Here is a 25842-nt window from a genome sequence, read left to right as displayed (position 1 = left end):
TGTGTGTGTGTGTGTGTACGTGTGTGTGTTTTTACTGGAGTTAAGCCCATTCCAGATGAGGTCATTGTGTAGCCATGCCAAAGAAGCTAATGGGAAGGACAGAATGTGTTTGTGTATGTGTGAGTGTGCGAAGAAAAGTAAAGCTTCAATCACAATTTAAACTCGAGAGGCCAACGCTCTCAGTTTGCACGATAAGCCTTGCAAAGATGTTAATACATGCTGCAAAAGTCCTATGTTCTACGAACTGTAGCTCATGCATACTGTAGTGTGTGTGTGTGTGTCTGTGTGTGTGGTGTTCCCGTGTGTTTTAAGAAGAGAGGCATGTTTTGTGAGTTGTAGCTGCTTTGCCTGGGGCCTGATAACCTGACTGTGAGATGACATCATCAGTTCATAGGCCCTCAATTACATCCATATGTCTTTCTTTCTTTCTCTCTCTTCCCCACACCACCTCTCTATCCTTCTTTATGTCATTCTCTTCCTAACCTTAGCTTATTGCTAGAAGTTATGTATTGCAATTTAGTTTTTGTAGTTTGCTATTTATACCACTACCTTGCTATCATCAATTTCTTCTGCGTTCTCTTATGGTATTACTCAAATCAAATGTATGAGCTCAGTGGAGCAGGGAGGGATGAGGGATTATACTCTCATTATTCTCGCTGCTTGTCTCGTCCATCACAACCAGAGTGACAAAACTCATAATGGCATAATAAATGATATTATATCTCGCTACTTGATGGCACCACCAGCGCTACAGGAGAAAAATAAACATATAGGTCTGTGTGTGACGCACTTTCCCCTCTGGGAGCACTTACTCGCACCATGGCTCCTCGTTCCAGCTTTCACTGGGAAATATACCTCTGATGGAATTTCTTTCTGTCAAGCAAACCATCTAGTCCCCAATTAAAGGAGAGCTATTTCCCCTGTGTCACGTCGTCATTACACAAAAATGTACCAAACAGCCAAAAAGACACACTTAAACTTCATTTAGACATTTATGTTCTCAAGCATTTTTACACCAGGCATGGAAATCTAGAGATTGCTCGTATATATTCAAGGAAAGCAAAGAAAGGTTGTGCAACAGTGCCTAACCTCTGTGGAGAAGAAAGACGGGCCATAGTTTACAAATGTGCAAACAATGTCTCCATGGTAATTGAAAGTTTCTGTCAACAGCGGATTCAGCAGCCCTGTGCTAACAAAACACATGTCATAGAAGAAGAAAAGTTTCTAAGCCTTTAAAACATTAAGATACTCTGTCATCTCTTATCACATCGCATGATCCGGTTTCACTTTCACACATTTGTTTTTATTGCAACACACTTAATCAGTTTGTTAAGCCAACAAAGAAGTGAAAGATAGAGAGAAGCTCTACAGCATCCATCCAAATCAACTGTGTTGGAGTCTCCGATGGGAATCCCGGGCCTCGAGTTACTGACCACAGCAGTGACTTGTCTTAATGATGAAAGGCCTGTATGTAGGCCTGTCACGATAATTAATTTTGTTGGACGATACATTTTCCTGGAAATTATTGCAATAAACGATAATATTGTCGGCACTGTTGTAAGACCATTTTAGACCACTGACATAATGATAATATATAATAATAATTCAAGTACATCCTTTCAAACATAACTTTTTATTGAACATTCAACATGGAAAATGAAATGTGAAATAATGTTAAAATATATAAATGATATATAATAAATAAAACATTAATTCAATTATAATAAATTAATTAAATCACACACAACCAAAACAATAAATTAAATAGACTCAGGCTGGAAAACAGAGCTCTCTCTCTATCTATATATCTATCTATCTAGTATTTTTTGTCCTCGGCCGCCCCGTAGTTTCAGAGCGCATCGAGTTTAAAATACCATCTACATGCTGATGCTGACAGCCCCGCTCCTGCCGCCCGCTTGTGGCAGACCACACTTCCACGCTCACCGGCAGGCCCGGACTGGCCATCGGGAGGACCGGGAGGGAGTGTGTATGTGTGGCGCGCGAGCGAGGCACACCTTACGTGTTGTTGTTAGCATCTGGTGCTAGCTAGCTGCGCTAACGGATATAAGGAGCTGTTTCAATGACATTTCGCCGACAACTGCGCCGAGCACTTGACTTTATGCAGGTAGCCAGACAGTGGGACATTGTACGAAAAGTCAGCACGGATAGTACGCGCTACATGATTGCAGCGTCCAGACAGCACACGTTCGAGCATATATGCCTTGAGCGGCACATAGCTCCAACGATCCATCACAGTGTCTCCACATTCACACACACACACACACACACACACACACACACACACACACACACAGTATTATTGTATGAGAGAGGTTCCAGGTTGAATTGAGGCGAATATTTGTAATGTTCAGAGGTTGTTGTGTTTAATATTCATGAGAATTTGTCATTGTTCAAATGATAATAAACAAACATATAAAGCATATGTGTCCACTCATATGTTGATAAGAGTATTAAAAACTTGAAAAATATCCCTCTAAGGTACATTTAGAACAGATAAAAAATGTGCGATTAATCGCGATTAAATATTTTAATCGACTGACAGCCCTAATAAATAATTATTTAACTGCTGCACGTGCACACGGAGTGTCCTGACCATGGTCCTGACCTGGCTGTGTGTCAGCCCCGCCCCTCACAGCGTGCGTGGCCGGCAGCCACAGCGCGCCTGGCAGCCACAGCGCGCCTGGCTAAAATGCTGGTCAAACGGCAATTTATCGAGCTCAGAAAAGTTATCGAGTCCATTTTTATTTATCGTACGATAAGTCTATTTATCGATTATCACGACAGGCCTACCTGTATGGTTCCCCATGTTGGCATCCTCTTATACCTTATTGATTCAATACAAATGTGACTGCCGGTTTTGAAGGGGACCTATCATGCAAAATGCACTATTTGATGTCTTTTATACATAAATATGTGTCCCCGGTGTGTCAGGGAACTCACGCAGCGTCGGAAAATAAAACCCTCTCTCTTTTCCTCCGTACCCAAATCTCTAAAAACGGGGCTACAATGGAGCTGATCCAGATTTGCGTACGATATGACGTAATATCCGAAATGTGGACCCACGGCCCTATCAGCAACGTTGTTATCCGAAACAATGTCCGACTGTTTTGGACGTAATATGGTCGGTGCATGTTTACATTGGCATCGCTAACACTCAGAGCTAACCTGTACTAGAGAGCATGTGTGTGAAGAAGCAGGAAATAAAAAGGAACTCACCTTGTGGTATAACCGGCAAGAGAGAAAGCCTTTGAGCTCCATACTGTTTCAGAAATAATCCTTGATAATCCATGATATGGCGTTTCATCACGGCAGTATCTGCCGGTAGCATCTCCCGCATGAGCTCAGCCCCCTCCTTTTTTTGTATCAATTTTAAATCTTTATACCCCAAATCAGCGCTTTTGAAACAGGAAGTGAAATAGAGGGATATGAGGCATGGCTAGAATGGGTGATCTGTTCAGTATTTTGAGCAAAACACTTCATAGACATGTTTTTTATATATCTGAGACCTATGCTATTGCCTAAAAATAGCATGATAGGTGCACTTTAATGTCAGAAGAATGTCATCTTTACTTGTTTGTTGATTGTACTGATGAAAACTTGATTTTGAATACACCAGAAGTTATAGAGGAGATAAGACAATGGTATGGTTAATACATCAACCTGCTTGATAACCTTGACACTAATGACTTTATTATTTCTAAGAAAAAGGTCTCTGTAAAATGAGATATTCCTCTGTGGAATGTGAAGGATAAATCCTCCTCATTCCTTGAAATTCCTTCCAACAGACCAACTCCTAAACCAGAGTTCACGAGGTCCTGTTTTGCTTCGAGGAGGGGTTGGCATCCGCAGCGCTTCTCCTCAATTACAAGCACGATCAGATCCCTCTTAGGCTTTTCCAAGAAAACCCTAAAACATTGCTTCTTATATGAAAAGAGCACTTTGGCTGCTGTTGTATTAGCTCCTTTTTCATCCAGAGGAGTAATTTGGGGATATTGAGTTTTTTCAGTTGTTGCTTTTGAACAAATCCTCCAGTTGTACTTAACATAATGCTGTATAGGGTTATAGAAAAGGCATATTGGAAGAGAAGCAGCTGCTCATGCAGTTTTTCCTGGCTTTTGTCTCCTAATTTATCAGTATGTTTAATACAATTGAAGGGCTGGCTAAACTGACCTCATCTTATTGGTACAACTAATAACAGCTTGCGTTCAGAACAGCGGTTCTGCTCTGAAGTGATGCACTGCCAAACTCCTATGGTAATTGATACACTTATTCTTCCGACACATTATTGGCTGAGGCTGCAGATGGTGGATGTGTGCTGAGTGTGAGGGATGGACAGAACAGCTGTCGGTTTCCGCTCCGGCACAGTCAAGTTTACTTTGTCCTTTTCCTTTGAGCACAATTTATTCAAAGTTTCCTCCACCACATCTCACCAAGCCAGATTGTTTTTTCATCGACTGCTTGTTAGCCATGCTTGTGAGGCTCGTGTTCACATCGCACAGCGTTAAGGATCCTCATCGCACAGCAATCACATCGCAGGGTGTGTGATGTCAAGGCAGAAAAATATACGTTATGTAACAACTTTTTTGCTGCCTGATACAAAAGGAAAACTTGCACTTTTCCGTGACTAATGTACACAACAAGGTATCTGATGTAGCATAAGTAACTTGATATAGGGGCCTTGAAACATATTAAGTAAAAGAAAACTCCAGGTTTGATCTCATCTCAAAACAAATGACTCTTTGTAATATGACATATGACACGAGAGAAACAGGGGGGTTTGTCACATGACAATAGGTGTTCAACCTTAAAAGTCAGTCCCCCTTTTAAGATTTTGTTTTTGTTTCAAATGTTGGGGCTAACCAGAGCCCCTTCATTCTCAGAAGTTGAAGCATTTATGCACCAACAATAAACTACCCAGATAAATGACTGCTGACTTCGTACAGCCTCACAGAGCAGCTAGCATGGCTGTAGACTTAAGTCTTTTAAAGGGGACCTATCATGCAAAATGCACTTTTTGATGTCTTTTATACATAAATATGTGTCCCCGGTGCGTCAGGGAACTCACGCAGCGTCAGAAAATAAAACCCTTTCTCTTTTCCTCCGTACCCACATCTTTTAAAAACGGGGGTACAACGAGCGGATACAGATTTGCTGCCGATATGACGTAATTTCGGATGGTGGACCCACAGAGAGTTGCTATCAGAAACAATGCCTGACGTGTTTTGGACGTAATATGGTATTTTTTTACATTAGCAAGCCTCGCTAACACTCAGAGCTAACCTGTACTGGAGAGCACAAAAAAGGAACTCACCTCGTGATAAACCCGCAAGAGAAAAATTATTTGAGCTCCATACTGGTTCAGAAATAATCCTTGATGTGGTTTAGAACAGGATGGCGTTTTATCACAGCAGAATTTAACTTTTTCTGATCAGGCATTAGCTCCGCCGCCTCTTTTCTTTTCTTCAAGCTAAGGACCCAAAATCCGCGTTTCTCTAAACAGGGCTGGAATAGAGGGATATGAGGGATGTCTAAAAATGCATGATCTGTTTGTATTTTGAGAAAAACACATCATAGACATGTTTTTATATATTTTTTATATATCTAAGACTAGGGCTGCTCGTTTATGGCAAAAATCATAATCACGATTATTTTAGTCAATAATTGACATCACGATTATTAAATACGATTATTCATTGACTTTGAAAACATCCATTTATTGAACTTTAAAACAAATAATAATTTGAACAGTATCTTTTTAACTGTTTACCCTGAACGTATAATTCAACTGAAAAACCAATACAAAAATAAATTAAATAAATGATATTTAAATAAATAATATCAAAATAATAAATACCAATAAACAAGATCAACAAATATTTTGGAGCGCACTTCCACAAGCTACTAAACATATATAAATATGATAAATAAAAATAAATTAGACTAAAATTAATTGGATCAAATAAGTTGTAGTGCACTGTCACAACCTAGCAAAGCTAAATAATCGTTTTTTTCGATTATGTTGTTTTTGTAATTGCGATTAAAATACGATTAATTGCACAGCCCTATCTGAGACCCATAATATATGCCTAACAATAGCACGATAGGTGCACTTTAAGAAATGTTTTCTAGATCATCCAACTTTCTTTCCCTTCATTTGTACATACTTATTGATGATGCATTGGTGAGAAGGCCACATCAGTTGGGGAGATAAAACGAATCTAGTTGAAACGTGGTTTGTGGGTGTAGGGTAAAGCATGTGAAGGGTTTGTGATTCAGAGCTGAAATGAACAGATGAGAGCAGGGATGTCTTTGGTGTGTTGAACATGTGTGTGTGGTTAATGTTGAGATGCTGTCAGCCCAGTGACAGACTATAGGAAACGCACACAGACTGAGAGCATGTTCTGATAGCTGAGGTTAGAACAACCAGATTGCTGCATTGTGATGTGCAGATGTAATCATCCTTTGACACGCAACCGGGATCATACTATGGCAAAAAAGTGATTATATGCCGTGACTGGAATTGACCATATAGTTCACTGCTGAAACGGTTCATCTGCTGTGCACATGGCACCTTGTGGAGCTACTTTTGTAGGGAAATGAAAAAGAGAGGGGTGCTGGTTTTAAGCCAGGCAGAGTGGCTCCGAGCATACGCTTTGAAAAGAAATGGGGAGGGAGATTGCAATATAGTTGAAGAGGATTTGAAGTAGAAGTGGAAACTCTTTCAGTTAAATATTTAGGCTACTGCAGCACAGGATGGAGAGGCAGATGAAAGGGACAGGCTATATCACCATGCGTCTTGTGTTGTTTACCCTGTAGATATATGCGAGCATTGACTCAGCTCAAACGTTTTTGTGCCAAGCTCAGAGAAGCTGAAGCGCAATTGGGAACACAAAGAAAGGGAATATAAACTATTTTTCAAGAGTCCCCTACAACACAGATAAATATACACAGGCAATGGAGCATTGCTGTGTGGGATGATTGTGAATGTGCAATGAGGAATAGGTTATTTATTGTATTTTAAGTACAGACACAAACTAAAACCTGTTGACACAAGCCACCGACCAACCATGGCAATTTTAAATTATGTGATGAATTCAATTGTGGGGTTTTTTTTTTTGTTCTTAAAAGGAATTCATAAAGGAGGGCAAACCTGAGGTTAAAATCCTCTGAGTTCAAACAGTCAGGAATGTATGAGCCACACAGGGTTCACAGTGCACCACAGACATGCTGTCTACTCGTGTATTAATCATCATTAGGCCAAGATGAACCACAAAGCTTTTATGTGTCCATGTTTAGGGCTTCCACATTGCATTTGAATAGACAGAATTCTAATAAACTTGATCACTCTACTGGCATGGCTATTTTTAGTCTTTAATTGTGTGTGTGCCTGTGGTGGATCAGTAAACGTTTTCACTTTGGCGCACACATGCAGACAACTAGTCTCCTCCCAAGGCTGCGAGCCCAGTGCGGGTCCGGTCTCTACTTGGTTAGATTACAGAGTGGACTCTGACGGTACATGAGCCGAGGCAACCCGGGACATCAACACAACAGCCCTGATGCGGGCCTCAAATTGCATACTCTAGGAGAGCCAGTGACCACCTCCATGTTAGACCTAGCTGTGTACCCATAGGCCACATCTAAATGTGCTCTCTATTTCTGAAGGGAATCTTCGTAGCCACAAGCAAACCATTTACTCGGTTCAGAAGTAGACTTCATCCTGTGCTGTGTGGTATTGTTGAACAGGGCAGAAGGGTGCCAATTAAGACTATACAAGTAATTGCATGCGAGTGCATGTTTGTCTGTTTACAAGAGAGAGTGAACAGAGCCAGACTGGCCGCAAGGTCCGACCAAGACCAGGATGCAATGGACTGTGTCTGAGTGGAGTAACTCAAAGTACTGTCTTGAGGTCACATACATTGGGGATGGTAGCAGCCAACAGTGCCTTTGCTCCCTCGCTCAGCCATGAAGAGCTTTACAGACCAACATAGATTAACATAATGTAAGCCTGTACAAGTGCACATCGAGGGCTCAGATCTGGCTTGTTCCAGTGTGCTGAAATACTTTAATCCATTAGCCTCTTCTACCCTCGCTGTAAATCCTCATCTCTTTTACATCGTGAGGGATTCTGGATAGCATGTTTCCATAAGTCTACCTGCAAGGCAGTCTACCAACTGGGAAATAGGGAATATCAACCTTATCTCTGCTTATTCATTCATCTTAATCTCTACATAGTAGTTTTGGTGCACCAACCTCTCTCTGTCCTCCTCCAGTAGAGTGGTCAGGCAGGTGCTCTTATGGGTGAAATCCCTGTGGCTCCTCTCTTCCTCCTCAAGCCTGTGTAAGGCTTCTCTGTGAGAGCGGGACACCTCCAGGAGCTGCTCCTGCATCCGTTCGGAGGAGCGCTTCTGGGCATTCACCAAGTCGTTGAGCTGAGAAAAATGGGGAAAACGACACGGGGGAGACGGTCATAGTATCTTACACAGCGAAAAGTTGCTCAGTGTAATGGGCGAGTGCCTCAATTGTATTTAAATGTGTTGCCATTACCGTAAAACCTGAATCAGAATACCTTTATTAGTCCCACAGAGGGGACATTTACCAATAGAACACAATGTAACGTTAAACGAGTAAAACCACCTTTTTAAGGAACCATTTAACCAAAGTTACAATTGGATGCATTTTCCCATTCAGCCAAGTTAGGTTTTTGAGATTTAAGATTAAGGATTTAATTGTACACACTACTACAATTTAATTGCAACAATGTACAACATCTGCAGAGCTTCCTGTAAAAAGTTGTTGTTCTAAATCATAAAACTTCACTTCACTCACTTGAAAAATTACTTTTTTTATCACAGATTTATAAACATTGCAGAAGACTAGATCCAACGCAAGTAACACCTGTAGAGCAGAATAACAAATGTGTGCAATGATGCATCCGTAATAGATGCTCTTTTGTCTGACAGTAATGCATTCCCCTCATTTAATTTGTTCACCCGCTCCATATGGTGTCTAGTTTGCTGCTGGAGGTACCTCAGCCCTTGTTTCTTTGTACACATCCTGCAGGTGGTCCTGCTGGGTCCACAGGGAGTCTCTCTGCAGGGCACAAAGCACCTTCTCCGGTCTGCTGGAACCATATTGGGCCCCCAGTAGTGCTGAATCTGTCTTCTCTGATTTCAACACAGCGATTACCTCATCTCTGGCCTAGAGAGACAAACATTGCAGTTGCTGGCTTTAATTTCAGTATCTTGGGAAACTGCAGTCTGCTCAGTTTATGTGACTTTTCATGAGCTAGATGCAGCTACAGAATGAATGTGCATGTTGGGATATAAACAGATCATCCTACCTGTAGTTCTCCCTCCAGAATACTCAACAGGAACAATAAGTCATCACGGGACAGGTCTTCTTTTTTGTGTCTGGCCTCCAACCTCTCTCTCTTGTCTCGCTTATTGGCCCTCTGAACAGTGATTTTAGGGGTCTGCATTGGTTGGAATGGAGACTCTGAGTTGTGTTTCTTTAAATCATTTTGATTCCAAGAAACCATTTTGCCGCTTTTACCAAGTGGGTGCATGACCTTTGAGTCTACCTAGGAGAAAATGGAGAAAGAGCGTAGATCAAAGGAGGCAGCTTAACAAGAACACAAAGAGTAATGTGTGCTTCCGATCAAAAGAGGTTAAACAAGGTCATACACTGTGTCCTTACAGTACAAGTGGTTATTGTGTGTCTTTAATAAGTAACCGGCTGATGCAGATTATATAACTCTTTGTGGGCTAATCCAAAGTCAGAAGGCTTCTTGTCATCACAGTTAGTGTTACTGAAACGGAGAGGCCTGCGCCTGGCATTACTTTGTGTGAGGCTTATGTCATCTCATATTCTTACTCTTAGTACATTCACAGCAATCACTGTTAGCTTGGCAGACAATAGCGCTGAAGGTTGCCAGAAAGTAGGTCCATGATTACTGACCACATGAGAGCAAGGGATGTGTGTTATTGAAGCAAATCATATCAGCGAAACTGCGTTAGCTGGCCAGCTTCCTCTGAGTTGGTGTTCTCATCCCATATTTAGAGAAAGAAAGAAAGGAACCAAGCAGGTTCATATTAGCGCAAGATGATGTAATCTCTCTGCTTGTCAGCTCTGCCTCTTAAGTCCAAGCTCTCACAGTGGCTGGGAACGCCTTTTATTCCCTAGTCGTTGATCAAGTTTCTTTAGTTAAGTTACTAAAAGGCCATTGTTGGAAAACTCAACAAATTGCAAGATAATTGTGCAAAGCAATTAGGTCAAGTATAAAAAATGTCTTAAGAGGTATGACATTTCACTGCAGTTGTTTTAAGACTTTTATTGAGACCACCTCAGACCTTTTATGGGTGTTTATAGAAATAGTGGCATTGCTTTCCTGTTTAGTAACAGCATTTCTTTGTCTCACCTCTCTTTATTTGACTCGGCCATCCCTTCTCTTACACAAGCACACATAAACACAGACAGACGGCATCTTCTTGTTGTCCAACATGGTCTAAGAGCAGCCTTGAGCCTTTCTTAACAAGATCAACACTGGTATAAAAGGGACAAACATTGTGAAAGTAAAAACACGTCCAAGTCCTTTAGCTTGTTCAAACTGTAGCCAACACCGTCCCTCCACTCCTTGTGAGAGTGTTGGCTGACTTAATAGATGGTGTCTGCATAGAAGTATTTTCACTCGGCCTCTATGTGGAAAGAAAGAGTGACGATCTCAGCCTCCCTCCCTTCCTCTTGATACCCTCTCGGTATCAATCAGGAAGAGGGATGAAGCTGTCTTAGCTGTCCCTGCGTTCCTTTATTCGACTTCTTTCCAGAGAGAGGAAGGGGTGATACTGAGGCTCTTAACAGCCTGAGGAGTAGATAGGTCACTTTTAAACGATCAAAACTGAGTACTTTCAACATGCGGCATCAATCCCTAATGATATAATGTACTGCCTTCACTCAAAATTAGTATATATTTAATTAATTTGGCATTCTTTTTCAAGAGGCTCGGATTCTAAGAAAGAAAACGGTCGACGGTTTAGATAAAAGATAACCTGCTTCAGTCAGCCCTAATAGGTTAAGTGCCGGGTTGGTACAGATCAAGACATGACGACATGTATGGAGGTGATGTGAGCTAATGATCTATGGCGTGTATTCTCTGTGGTGGCCTGGGGCATGTTTTCTTTGGATATGAGTGTGTGAGTGTGTATATCTTTTTCTTTTGTCTGATGGTTCTGTTAATGTGAGCAGTCAAGCTAAGACACGTGCCTCTGTGTCCTTGCTCTTGGCCTGATGGTGTCTGAACACACCTCACAATGCACACACACAGATGGCATTAGTCAGACTATGTTCTTCTTTAGCGTCTAGACAAGCACATACACACACACACACTCCCACACAATGCCAGGCATGTGAAAGTACCTCCAAACTTAAGTTCTGGCTCAGATCCAGAGTCTGTCTTAATAATGGTTGCCAGCGTTGTCCCAGCGAGGGACGTCCACTGGCAGGCAGGTTGGCAGCCGCACATGTGGCCGGCCATCTCTTGTTTATTTATCTGAACACCTCCCAGGGCAGCATGCCTGCATCCCTCCTGCCTGCCCCCGTCTAACTCAAAAAGGCACCGGCTGCTCTCGGAAACATCTATTAACTCTTCCATTGCGGTCTCTCAAAATGAAACGGGGCCATGGGCTGGGACCTTTGAAATGTCCCACCACTTTTGTGACATTTCAAAGCAGCTCTTTACCCAGCTGTTAACCCAAATTAGGGTCCATCAGCTTTATGTAGCTATCACAAAAGCGCTAAGTTGGCATGTTTGTACATTTTGTTTGCCGCTCGGGGGACTCAAACTACTTATTTCATTGTCTACTAAGGATCCAAAAATGTCTGTTTCACAAACTTTCCAAACTGACTATACCATCGCAAAACCCACACTAATGTTTGACAATCATGATGACTATAGATATTTTAAACATAAATGAGGAGTTATGGGCATTCCCAACATGTTGCAATGTCCTTGGGCAAGTTGCTTAAATTGCTCCTGTAGGCATGTTAGTGGTATTGAAGTAAATTGCTTTGGATAAAAAGCGTCAGCTAAATAAAATGTAATTTGAGGAATATGGATTTGGAAGAATGTCTAGCAATCAATCCTAAAGTGGTTGTATTCTACTAAACATTCAGAACAGTATGATACAAGGGAGAGGAAAGGGAGAGAGCAGCACAATATATATTAACCATAAGTATGTATCCCCCTGTCCCCCTGTATGACCCCCAGGTAATTTAAATCTGAAAACCTCTGCTGTAGCCATTCATTTCCCCTGAACAGCTCATATCCACCTTATATCCACCTGTCATGAGGCTCAGTCTATGCCCTGGAGTTGTCTTTGGCTTCCAGTTTCCAGGGTCAAGTTGGCACATCACTCTGTAACACTCTGTATGTCTGATGTATGCTTTGGCACGCGAGCAGTACTACAGGCATGGCTGGTAAGAGCGCTGTAACGGATAAATGATACACTTAGCGAGCCAGCTAGAGAGTGCAGGAGACGTTAAACAGCCTATACAGTTATTTTGTCACCTAAAAATGTCGCTGTTGAACTTTATGATTATGTGTGGGGTTGGGCTGCACATGCTCGAAACACTGATGAGTTTAGCATAAAGACGAGAGGCATTACACCACTATATTAACAACATTCACTCCAAATGTTACTGTCACTACTAACTCACTACTTTATAGTCGGGGAGTTTAATGTGGTTTGTTGTGTTCGTCCCTAATTCTTATGATAAAATAAATTAGGTTTCTAGATGGGATCAAATACCAAGTCATTTAATATCACATACCACATACAATTTCACTCAATTTGTCCATCTCGATTATCAACAAAGATACATGAGACCACAGAATGCTTTTGGAAATTATATTGGCTTCTGTGTAACTAAGCACGTCTCGCATAGAGCAGATATGATTTATAAACATAGTTATGTTCTGCCTTCTTCTTTTTCTTTATTTGGATGTGTTTTTTATTTGATGTGCCTGAGAGAAGGTGTTAAATATTTGAGTATGGCTGCCATTTCACTTTCATTGCCATTGATACGTTTTAAGTGCCAGATGTAGCGGAGTTCCTGCTGTCTCTGCGTTTTTAAAAGTGCTCAAGGCTTCCACAACTGCTGAATGTTTGGGGTTGATAACGGAGTACAAACACCTTTTTAGGATATAGATTGCTATGATATAAGCCCTTGGAATCAAATATGTTCCGACTTACTAGACCTGTAAAAGAAAAGCTCACTTCAGTGCCATCAGGTAACAGCCGTGTCTTCAAGTTTGTTTGTCTTTGTTATCATGGGGTTGGTTGTTGAACTACAACCCAATAGTGAGGGTGAGCCAAACTGTTTTATGAGTATGAGGTAATCCAGTACTGTGCTGGGATTTTATATAACTGGCCTTAACTTGGCACTCACTTATAGTAACCAGATATTTGAAATTAGGCTTAGCATCTCAATACATTTCGTTTTTCTTGTTGTTGCTCTTCCGTTGCATTTGGTCATTTGTTTTGAATGCTTTGTTGAATGTTCATAGGTGGTCTTTATACAATGTAGTGACTGAGCTCTATAAATCAAATGGTAATTATAGCCGTGGAAAGCAACAACAACCCTTAGTCGGCCAATGATGTAATGAATGATGGTCTACATTGTTTTGTAATGATGTAAGGTTTGTCCTCTAGAAGTTATTTATGTTGAGCAAGACTTCCTTGACAGAAGCTCATGATAAATTCTACTATTTACTGTTGAAAATGTGTGCACTGGTGTCTTTGCTTAGGACAGACGTGCACTTTTCACACAGACACATTGAACCCCTATCCTCACTGGTATCAAGATGTTAGATTCCACACGTATTGTATCAGAGTTCCTGTTGGAGAGGTGAAAGCAGTGCGAGTAGTGTCAAAAGCTTAAATGAGCTTCGGCCAACAACGGTAAAGATGACATAAGTTGGAATTTGGCAAGGTAAGAAAATGGTTTCCTCATTTGGCTCTTGTTAAAGCTTAAGGGCTTTGGGTTCTTTACGTAACCCTCATGTCTCTGATTAGCACCTCCTGAGCGACATCATCCGCAGCTCCTTTCACACTCAGCCAGCCAGGACTCAAACTCATGCTTCTCCGTGTGTCCCCTAACAATATATGTCAGGGAACTGTACCAGACCCTTAGTTTAACTGTTAACACATGCCAAAACATATTAGATCCGGTGAAAGTCTTACTTTACGGTATACTTTATATTCATGTTTAACAATTAATGGGGGGATCGAAATAGTATGCACTGTGTCTTTTAGCGTTGGTTGTACATAGGTTGCCTCAGTGCCATTTAGAGTTGCCTTTCTCAAATGAGTTAAAGGTGGGGTAGGTAAGTTTGAGAAACCGGCTCGAGATACACTTTTTGTTATATTCCATGGAATGCTCTTAACATCCCGATAGCAATGAATATCTTAAGTGCTTTGACAAAAAATCCATAAAAAAATGTCATCTGTGGAAGCCGTAATACTGTAAAAAGCACGACCAATCATTTTAGCCGGCCCGGCTAAAGTAACTGGATGGCCTACCTGCCTGTCAGCCTTCCATCTGTGCACAAACTTATCTCGTGCCCTCATTGGTCATGTGCGCGTTCGTGTGTGTTGGAGGAGGGGCTCTGTAAGGAAGTGGCAGATTTTCTCCGGTTGTGTATTTTCAAATTCTAGCGATCTTGAGCCGGTTTCTCAAACTTACCTACCCCACCTTTAAGATGCTATAAAAAATACTTATGAATCGTGCGCTGTTTAGTGCCAAGAAAAGCATTCTATCCAGTTTTCTTGAGCAAATAAGTTTTCAGTATGCGTATTCATTTTACAGGATGTCCCGTTTAGTTTATCCAGCATATCTTATAGGTAATCATTGCTGGCCTTATTATGCATCCAACACTCCTCCTGCTGGCGAAACTCCATCCCTGCACCGTGAAAGCTTTTGTTAAATGTCCTAAGAAACCCTAGAAAGAGCAAGGATAGCCAAATAACAACTCCTCCTACACATCATTTGGAAAGCTTGTAAATCTATTAAGACACCCTTCGAGGACTTAATCTTATCTTTATTTCAACTTCATTTAGGCATTGTAAAAGACTTACCATTAACAAGTCCCTGGATTAGTGTTACAACAAGGCAACAAGTGATTGAATACAAAGTCAAGAGTGTTAAGACAATGGGCTAAATGGGCTGGACAATGAGTTTGTAACCATTCTGGGTTTCTACTCTGCCTCTCTGCCATGCCACTGCAGCCTGCTTGTTAATGTTGTGCATGCCGCCTTAAGTCCACATTGATTTAACAATAACACATGCTCAAATTGTGGCTTTAGAGAGGAAGCTGCAGGCCTCCAAAACCAATAACTGCTACACCCCCTCACCCACCCACACCACCTCTAGGATCAGTCAATACCTCATGTCTTGGGAAGTGTTATTGATTGTTTACACCAGTGCTGATTTAATTTCATATCATGATATTGTTTTTTTTATAGAAGCACACATCAGAAATATCAGTCTCTTTTAGGGGTGGGGGTCTCCAGGCCTGTGATGTGTTTGGGTGGTTGGAGGATATATGGTTTGTCTTATGCCTCTGTAAAGGCTACATTGGTATCTTTGATAGAACGTATTGAGTTAAGCAATATGGTCTCAATCTTTTATCCCAATTTCATATCTCAATTAGGATATATTTCACAATATATTATGTTCCACCTAGCTTAGCACTTTTGTTGTTATTTAGTTTCTTCTTTACTTGCTTGTAAAGCGCTTTGAGCACCAGGAAAAGCGCTATATAAATGCAATGTATTATTATTATTATGTTCAATTACTACATGATAAGTAAATAACAACATGGTAAAGCCTATTTTAGTGCATCCCTGTGATCTTTTGTTATATCATTAAGAACTTTACTGCAAAATATCCACAACAAATTGTTTATAAAATTATAAATACATCTTGCCAGCTATACACTGACCGCATTCATCAAAAAAAAATTGAATTATTGCCCAGCCCTATTAGGCACAGTGCCAGTTTAGACGAGTGAGCACATCCCCCTTAAAAATGACTAACCCTATCTGAGTGCTATTTGTCTGGAACTGAAAAAATATCCACCGTTTCCTGTAACCAGTCAATTGATCCTCTTTCCATCCAGTCAGCGCCATTGACCATCCATTAAAACATGTCACCCCTATTGATCTTCCATTAAGAAGAAGCCGAGTGGCACCATTTTCCTGCATTTGAGCCATTGACTTGCATTGATCTATGGTTATCTGATCTGTACGCGCACCACCCTCTGTGCTTCTGAACGCATTCTCTTTTCCTTCTCCTCCATCTGGAGCCATTGTGATACGGAGTATATCGTGCGTATGGTTAGGGGACATTGGAGTTGGAGTCCTTCTCATACATCTGGTCTCTTTAGTCACACATTAAGACATGTTAAACAAGGTGCTGTGCACATCTTTCTAAGCTGGATTTAAGGTGCTTATAAGTTCAAGAAAAGCTAACATCCAAGAGTAAAGGAGAAAACTAATTGAATGGTTTCCAGCCTTTCAAAAGAGACCGACTCTACTGTTTCTTTATCAGAGTCAAAATGGGCAAAGACGCAACACCAATCATTGTGCTCCAGTCCCATTTGTTCCCCCTTGGAGCACTTTAGACTTAACTCGGTTTCCTCATTACCATTTTATTAAATCTGGTTTGCATTTATTTAACATCTGGCAAATTTGTCACAACTATCCATTTACCATTTTGATGTTGCTAAAGGTATTAGGCATTTGGTATTAAACTTAATGCAAATGATGCGGAACGGAGAGATTTCCCTGCGCTCTCACTTAACTACTACATCTGCAAAATCCAATGATATCATGTAATATAAAGAGTGGTGACAAATTTAAAGGAAAAAACCTGAATCGTTGAGTGTAAAAGTGGGAGAACTTGGTCCAACAGTGTTTTTACCACTGTCATATTTCTGGTGGCCAATGGCAGCTCAATACCTTACTTACCTATCTTTTATTTACACTCGCAGTGAAGTATAGAGCCACTTTATGGTGTTTTAATCAGTGATGTGCCTTTCCATGCATTAATAAGTCAGATGCTAATCACCGAGCGATTGGATGTGATGATTTGATGAAATTACATTAAATTGGGCCCCGAAGCCTCCATAAATGTAAAACTCTCCTATTAAATGTTGTGCTTTGACAGCATTTATGAAGATGGAGAAAACCAAATCTAATTTTCAGGCTATTACCCCTCACCTCTGAATGACCTTGCTGTAGATGTTTTGATCTCTTATCTTGCATATAGTACAGGAAACTTTCCTTTTAACAAAACAACACTTTACTAACTACAAATCTAAATAGCATACATGATTAATCAGCAACACATTAGCTATAAAGTGATGTCTAATGGCTCCTTCACAAGTGCGCTAGAATCGTCCTTGTGCTATTGGTGGGATTAGAAATGTGTTTTAGGCTTAGCATCACTATAGTCGCCCTGTCAGCAGCTACCTTTCATCTGAGGGTATCGGTTAACTTCTGACCCCCCCAGGCTTATAGTATTTCACAGTTCATTGATCACAAAACAGTCATGTCAGGCTATTGCATTTGTTCAACTCGAGCACATCAGCTGCACCTATAGATGGTGCAAATAATACTAGAAAGGTGAACTAATTGAACGATTCATTTCTCATAAGCTACACATTTTACCGACCTACTTTGCTTCTCATTAGGACTGAACCATTTGCCGAAAAAATCGAATGCCATTAACTGACTGATTGCAATTTTGATATGATTCACGATATTGGAAGGAAAACCCATTTTGGCATCATTATTCTAACTTTCATTGAAAAACCTATTAAAATCAACATGTGGTGATTTGTAGTGATAATTACCAAACAAAGATTGTGTCTAAACTTTGTACTTAATTCAGAATGTCATTTTGACACATTTTCTGATTTAATTCTATTATATTAGTCCATCTTGTGTTTTCCATAAAATTCCCATTACTTGTTCAGCTACTACTTTCTGTGAAATAGTTGCTAATTGGTTACAATGTCATACTTCCTCACACTCTTTTTAAATACCAGCACCAGCAGGGAAAATACACTTACCTTCTGAAGGAGCAGGTGAACCTGGACAGCGCATTGGTCATATATATATAGACCTGGTCTTTGTTTTGATTGTATTCCTTTTATCCCCCAATATCTTGAAGTCCTCCTCACCACCGTGATTAGTTTTCTTTCCTCCCTCTATCCTCTGGTCAGTGGCACCTGTGTATCCTCACTTATTCAGCTTTAGAGAGAGAAAAGGATGAGTACTATGAGAGTAAGAGAGTGGGGAAGTGATTGCTTTGGCCCATCAATAGTGGGAGTGGTCTTTCGGTGTATGGCTGGACAGATGACTGCAACAAATAAGGCTGAAGCTATGGGAGTGAAGGATGAAGTGGAGAAGAGGCGTGGTTATTGAATGATAGAAAGAAAAGGACCTGCGAGTGAGAATTAGAGCGCAGAAGTGGACTAATTATCCTCATCAATCCATCACATTGTCCTTTCTCTTTATATGGTCCTTGGCTGTAACGGTCTCAAGGAAGAGTTGTTGACAACAAAAGGAGAGGGATGTGATTCATAAAGATTGGATGGATCAATCGTGAGATTAAAAAATTAGAGGACAAGTCAGGAAATAAGGCGTCAGGTATCAATGTCTTCTGGGAATGCTCTTGTGCTGGAGCAGTAACCCAATATGGCCGCTGATCAGAGACATGTAATCACTGTTATACTGAGACTGGAGCCACACGAGAACGGTAACGCAAACAAACCGAATTCGATATCAAAAAAGTATTCCGTCCACACGCAATAGGCACCAGAAATGTGTCCGTTCACACGAGACCACTCGAAAGTGCTGGAGACGCTGTAGTACATATGCCGGGCCTGTAAGTGGCGCTGTACTTCTGCCACAAAATACACCAAAAGCAGCAAAGAAGACTTCCTGCGCATGGTTGCCATGGTTGCCCTTCTGTTTATTGTCCGCGGTGGACGCTCTGGCTCTTTTTCTCCCTCCCCGAGGCAAGCTCCTGCTGTAAATCTCTCCGGTAGTCCACCAGCAGATGAAAAACACCCACCTCTCTGCCTCTTCCAAGGGACGAGGGTTTCCGTTCGATTTTTTTTTCGCCGTTATTAGAAAAGTGCCGGTCAGAGGTCTTCTTTGTTATTTATTGAGCTTTAAAACAAATTGATAACGACTCTATATAATAATATAAGAATAACAAATGGAGCCTCTCTTTTCCTCCCCCTCTTCTGACAGCCCAGCAGCTGATCTCTGAGCAGGAGAGGTGGGGAGAGGCGGGGCTATTGCGTCATCGTTATCAGGAAATTATCGTATAGGGCGTAGACACAGAGCCGTTTGGCCCCCCAGAGCGTTTCGTCCGCAGATCTACCCACCTTGGGACCCGTTATCGTTTTCTGCGTTTCCATGTCGGCCTCTTGTGGCCGAACCGTCTATATCAGGGATGGGCAAATGGCGGCCCACACCTCCTCTTTTTACGGCCCTCAGATTAATTTATAAACAACGTAATTCATTAAAAAAAAAATATATTTTTTATTTTTTTACTTGTAGTACTGATACCGTCCACTAGACTCCTAGTACATGATTTCGTTCGGCAGCCAAATACTGCAAAATAATCTGTGACGCGTTTGTGTGTATTGTGTTTGTTTCCCGGGGAAACACTCACAAGAAACACCGGCTGTTGTTATGCCTGCTGTGACGTTAAGTTACCGCTTGTAATTATGCCGTTACAAGATTAAAAGTTGTATTTATCATCTGAATTTGGCAAAACAAGTTTAATATTCTAAAAACCAAGACTTTGTTTATTTGAAATCAGATGAAAACAAACTGTCACAGACCCTGACGTGTTATCTATGATTACTATACACTTTTCATTCATAATTTCAGCGGGAGGGAGGGGGAGCGGCGCTGAGGAACAGCAGAGTGTCTTAGCTAGGTTCAAGTTAGACAACTACAATTACATACAATACATGCAATTTGTGTGTGTGTTCCAAGTGAATCTGCGGCCCCCTGGTGGCCAGTACATACATTATGTGGCCCCCACCACCATCCAAGTTGCCCATCCCTGGTCTATATGATAGAGAACTGTAGCAGATACGACCGTTACCGTTCTCGTGTGGCTGCAGCCTGAGCTTAAAAAGGGTATTCTTTTGTTGTGTTGCTTCAGTATAACGGGTTAAGAAACAATGCTGCTCACACACAGTCGGCCAAATGGATAACCTCCTTCTATCCTGATTTTGTAGTTTTCCTCATGGTTACTGTCTGCTAGCCTTGTAACAAGTTTTAGAACATACTCCAAAATGGGTAGTCTTCAGATGATTACGTTGGAAATGTTCATGTATTGTCTTAACTTTTTCATATTCAGTAATGGTAATTACCTCAGGTGTATCCTTTTAACATCATGTCACTGATTTCCGATACTATGAGTTATGTATAAGGAAATATCTAACTAGAACTGGGTGTGTGTGATTGAGATATTAAAAAAGTGTGTGTTCATTTTTTCCCAAACATATTGTCTTTGTACTCCAAACAGTTGAGAGGATGGCTTACACCAAGTTTGCTCTTGAATATGTGTTAAGACTTTAAAGGAAAATGTAATATCCTATAACTTTAAGTGTAAAATAGTTTACGCATTGCTCTCTGTGGCAGGAGACGTTGTTGCACTCTGCCACACCCCAGCCAGCGAGAGCTCAGCAGGTGTTGTCCATTAGAGGTTAATGATGCAACAACCTTTTTTCTAGTGCTACTGATAAGTAGACTTAAATACAACATTCTTCACATTTCAACCCATTACAGCCGCACATAAGGAGATTTCTCTAAAATCTCATCTGTATGTTTTGACCCTATTTTCACATGAACTGACTTAAAGGGACAACAAACGACAGTCGCTAAATAGTAAATGGACTGCATTTAAACATCTCTCTTATCTCTTTCTGACCACTAAAAGTGCCTTTACAACACAAGTCAGCATTCACCCATTCACAAACAATCATACAGAGGCTTCCATACCAGGTGCAATCTGCACATCCAGAGTGATAAACATTCACACACCGTTGGCCATGCCATCGCAACGAATGTGGGGTTCAGCCTCTTGCCCAAGGACACTTGTACTTGTTGATGGCCAGAGATGGCAAACGTAAACACCTCCTTTACTCAAGTAGAAGTACAGATACTCGTGTTTAAACATACTCTGGTAAAAGTAGAAGTACTGACTAAACTTCTTTACTCAAGTAAAAGTAAAGAAGTATGGGCTTCGAAATGTACTTAAGTAAAAAGTACCCATAACTACCAACTGTTTTAAAGAGTACCTGACCTCCCTTTATATTAATAGAACAATGATGTCATTGTTAGCTAATGAATGTTTCCATGCTGAACAACGGGAAAATTACAAAGTTTTCATTGGTCGCTCTTCTTTAGAGAAGACCAGGAAATGATGGATACACGGATCGTGTTCAAATCAATAGGCACGCAATGACTCTAAATAATAATGATCACGCCACCAAACACAGATCAAAACTAAATGTAAGAAGTAGAAAGTACAGGTATTTATGTTAAAAATGTAAGAAGTAAAAGTAAAAAGTTGTCAGAAAAATAAGTAGTGGAGTAAAGTACTGATACCAGAAAAATATACATAAGTACAGTAACGAAATATTTGTACTCCACTACTTCCCCCCCTCTGTTGATGGCAGACGTTTTGAATTGAACAACCCACCCTCCAATTGGTGGAAGACCAGTCTACCTCCTGGGCCACAGCTCAGCCACACCGTCAATTTACGTCCACTAAAAGTTTGTTTTTTTGCCACTGACAAGCTGAGATAGAGGTGATGTCGACAGGGATAACTACAAAGAAAGTAGGAATTTAAAAAATGCACGTTCAGGAAGGGGCACTCTAATGAAATCCACAGATTTATTGCAGAGTTTACTCTGGCATCTGTTTTTAAAGCATTTTGAACAAGCATGCTGATATGCCAGAGGGTCTGAGCATGACCTCATAGCATGAGACGAGAGGTATGCACAGAGAAGTGGTAGCAACAGAGAAGCTAAATATAACCACCTGCTTGGAATTAGGTCTGCTGCATTGTTTTTGTTATCTTGGGGAAAGTCTGTGTTTACCAGTTTTTTCCGTAGTCACCAAAATGTGCTGGCCTGGCACCGACACTTGATGAGACACCATGATGTGCAAATGCCAAATCTCTGGTCCAGGGGCCAAACTCTGGAAACGGAATCTAAATCTTTATGAGCTTGTAACCATGGGGAGTATGTTTAATAGCTATACCGGATTTTGTCTAACTCGAAATGCGCTCTGTGTTGACTCATTTTAATAGTTTCCTAATCTTGCACTTCTCCCAGTCGCAAGTTGACCAATAAATCTAGTTGTGTAATGAGGTAATTTCTTATTTTTTTCCCCAGATGCATCTGAGGCAGAAGAGGAGACACAACAAGAGAAACAGCCAACAGAAAAAGCCCCAAAGAACACAAAGACCAAACCAGAGAAGAGGAAGAGTGTAACAGAGGGAACAGTCAAAGCCAAGAAGAAGAAAGATAATGAACAGGTACCATCATGTTTTTGTTATTCCTGTGTGAGCTGCCAATAAGAAGAGTCTTTCCCCTTATTGGAAAATGTTCTTCCAACCCATTATTCTAAATCAGTGTCAAACTCAAGGCCCGGGGGCCAAATCAGGCCCGTGGTGGATTTAATTTCGGCCCGCAGGATAATTTTTAATTACTATTAGATCTGGCCCTCCGGTATATTGCACGCACACCTTCACTCAATCCTGAGGGTTTCCTCAGCTCAGAGCCTGAGCCCAAACATTGATGACCTTGCACCCAAGATGAGATGCCAAGTGTCTGGCTTGAACTAGCATCACAGAGCAGCACACTGAGTTTACATGGATGTTTCCTTCTGCACTTTTTCTCTCACGACAACAGGGCATGTTTGGTTTTTTCTTTGAGGGAAATAGTTTTTTTGAAGCTGTTGTTGGCCTGTGGAAAAATGTAATCATAAGAAATGACTCTGGAAAAGCTGCAGATAGAGCCATAAGAAATGAATGCAACTGATTATTTAATGTTTAATGTTGTTTTTATAGGCAATCATTTAAGCTTTGTTAGTTCCAATTAGTTTAATATGTGCAATAAGTTCATTTCAATAAGTTTTGCAATAAACATTGAACCAGTCCGGCCCTCGACTAGTACCCATTTTTTAATTTTGGCCCACTGTGTATTTGAGTTTGACACCCCTGCTCTAAATGATCAGGATGTTTTTTTCTGAGCGATTGAATATATATATTTATATTAAAATGTATAACATTAATAGCAACACATCTGCCTGTTATGCAGGGTGTCATGAGTAGACCTCACCCTGTGTTTCCAGAAAATGAGAAACATTAAATATACCAGACTATTAAATGAGAAAGTAATGATGACATTAACTAATAGCAGAAATAGTAATTCAGTGACGTTGGTTTATTATAGATATGTTTTTGCGTTTATAGCTTGGTAACATAAAACACAAACTATTTAACAGATGATTTAGTTTTATGCTAAATGAACCACTGAGGATTAATCAGGAATTACTTTATAACTAATTTTAAAAGCATCCAAACCTCTGGTTAATATGTATTGTCTGTATGTATTGCTTTTGCAGAAAGTGTCTAATATTCCTCCAAAGACGGAAACCGGCGATGATAAGACGTCAAAACCCAAAAGAAAGAGGAAGGTGAGTGTGGGGACACCTGCTGCTGCACGGAGGGACAACACTCGTCTTTAAGTGTGAACATCACTGTACATGACTTTATTTTGTTTTCCAGAAAAAGACGATAACAGACGTCTTGGCCTCTTCGGAGCCAAAACCCGGCTGTCCGGCCGACCTGCAGAGCATGGTCAAGCTTTACTTCTCCGACAAGCGTTCTGTGATCGAGCAGGAGGAGCTCGCACTGCAGGGTGAGTCAGATCAAGTCCTCTTTTAACTCTATGGTTCAGTGAATATCTGCAGAAACATTGATTCACTAAGGTCACTGCATCCTGCATCCTCCAGACCCCAGCTTCCTGTCCTGTAACGACCTGACGCACACACTGTCCTCTTTTCTGAAACAGGGTAAGTGGTGGCTAAACTGAAATCTTCTAGTAGCTGGTGACTTTCAAACACACATCTGACTTTTATCTCATCCCCTTCATTTTGAAAGTTTGTCCCAAGTGGTCGAAGGTTCAAAAGCAGCACAAAGAAAAGAGCTCAGTGGTTCTGCTCATCATCTGTAGTTCTGCTCTCCGTGCCATCGAGCTCCTTAAGTAAGTGAAGCATCTGATGTGTATGTAGCATATCTCACATGACACCTTTTTCATTATGTTTACACGGTTATTTTTGTGTTTTTTCCAGGCAGATGACAGCCTTCAAAGGTGAAGCCAAAGCAGTTAAACTTTTTGCGAAACATATCAAGGTACTAGAGAAGACGGTTCATTTTGATGCATGTTTTTGTAAACAGTGCTACGTTTTACCCGAACAATATTCTCTTTAATGTCTGTGTTTTGTCTGTGCAGATAGAGGAGCAGGTGAAGCTGCTGCAAAAGGGCGTCACACACGTGGGAGTGGGGACACCTGGCAGGATCAGCGCTCTCATTGAGAAAGGTAGGTGTGAATATAATAGTCTTGATTTAAAAATAAGTCCTCAAGGTTGTTGAAGGTTATTTATGGAAACTCTTGTATTTGTTCCAGATGGATTGAGCTTGAAGGCGTTGAAGTACGTGGTTCTGGACTGGAACTGGAGGGACCAGAAGCTCAGGAGGATGGTGGACGTACCTGAGGTGAGCTACTGCCCCCTGCTGGGCTAAAAGATCATTAGTTTCTTATGTATGGGTACTTACGTAAGGTGTTACATGCAGTACTTGGTAGGATCTGAGTAGTTCTTCCATCACTGAGTTTAATTTGATAGCAACATGCACTGTGAGAAAAGTCTCTTTTGTCGACCAGGTGACTTGCAAAACTAACATGATTGAACATAATTTAGCTAATCATATATTCTTGAATTTCACTATAAAGAAGCTATTTTTATTTTGTCCTAATTTTTTATTAGGAATAAAATGATGTCCTAACATACAGTATGTTAGGACATGTCTTTCATCTTGTCTATACCTTTTGTTTTAACATCATACGTGCATGTCTATTTCAGGTCAAACTGGACTTTATGAAGCTGCTGGAGAGCGGTATCCTGAATGGATGTAAAGAAGGCAAAGTCAAAATTGGACTATTTTAACTGCCCGCACACTTTGCTGTGCGCTGAGATTCCAGAGACACCTTCATGTTTTAAAGCCCCACACACCACGTCTGATCACTATGTGCCGAGGGGCCTCATCCTGTTTGTATTCCCTTTGTGTCTCTGTGAAATCTGCGCTGTGCCTTTTTATATTTCCAGAGGCCGTTTTTCAAATGTGTGCTGTTGTTTGCTCACTGTTGTTGTCCAACACGACATCCCAGTGTGATGGATTGAATAAACGAACTGAGAATGAAACCAGCATCCTTTTTGTTTGTTTAGTCTGACCTTGGGAAGTCCCTCCTACTGAGAATGTGAGGTCATGAGTTAACTTGCTCACTAGGATGTCCCATTTACCATAACATCCTTTGATAAAGCATTTTAAAGCAGCACAAAGGGGGGTCCAGAACCAACGTGTACCTCTGCCAGCATATTAGATCAAATACACATCTGAGTCACTTTTATGTGCATAAACAGGAACCTGTTGTTTCTACAGT

At 40.9% G+C, this 25842-nt stretch overlaps 1 protein-coding gene across 1 annotated transcript in view; it reads left to right on the top strand.

The window, feature by feature from the left end:
- The window catches only part of cmss1 (cms1 ribosomal small subunit homolog), a 34657-nt gene extending 9054 nt beyond the window's left edge, over window positions 1-25603 (top strand). The window contains exons 2-10 of the mRNA XM_034128838.1: window positions 22512-22654; window positions 23746-23817; window positions 23909-24041; window positions 24136-24195; window positions 24284-24386; window positions 24475-24535; window positions 24636-24723; window positions 24811-24899; window positions 25265-25603. Coding sequence (XP_033984729.1) covers window positions 22512-22654; window positions 23746-23817; window positions 23909-24041; window positions 24136-24195; window positions 24284-24386; window positions 24475-24535; window positions 24636-24723; window positions 24811-24899; window positions 25265-25348 — 833 coding nt within the window. The 3' untranslated portion in view covers window positions 25349-25603. The remainder of the gene's footprint in view (window positions 1-22511; window positions 22655-23745; window positions 23818-23908; window positions 24042-24135; window positions 24196-24283; window positions 24387-24474; window positions 24536-24635; window positions 24724-24810; window positions 24900-25264) is intronic.
- Window positions 25604-25842: the final 239 nt, after the last annotated feature.

This window comes from Trematomus bernacchii, unplaced genomic scaffold (assembly GCF_902827165.1).
Source record: "Trematomus bernacchii unplaced genomic scaffold, fTreBer1.1, whole genome shotgun sequence".
NCBI lineage: Eukaryota > Metazoa > Chordata > Actinopteri > Perciformes > Nototheniidae > Trematomus > Trematomus bernacchii.
This window is presented reverse-complemented; position numbering and strand designations above follow the sequence as displayed.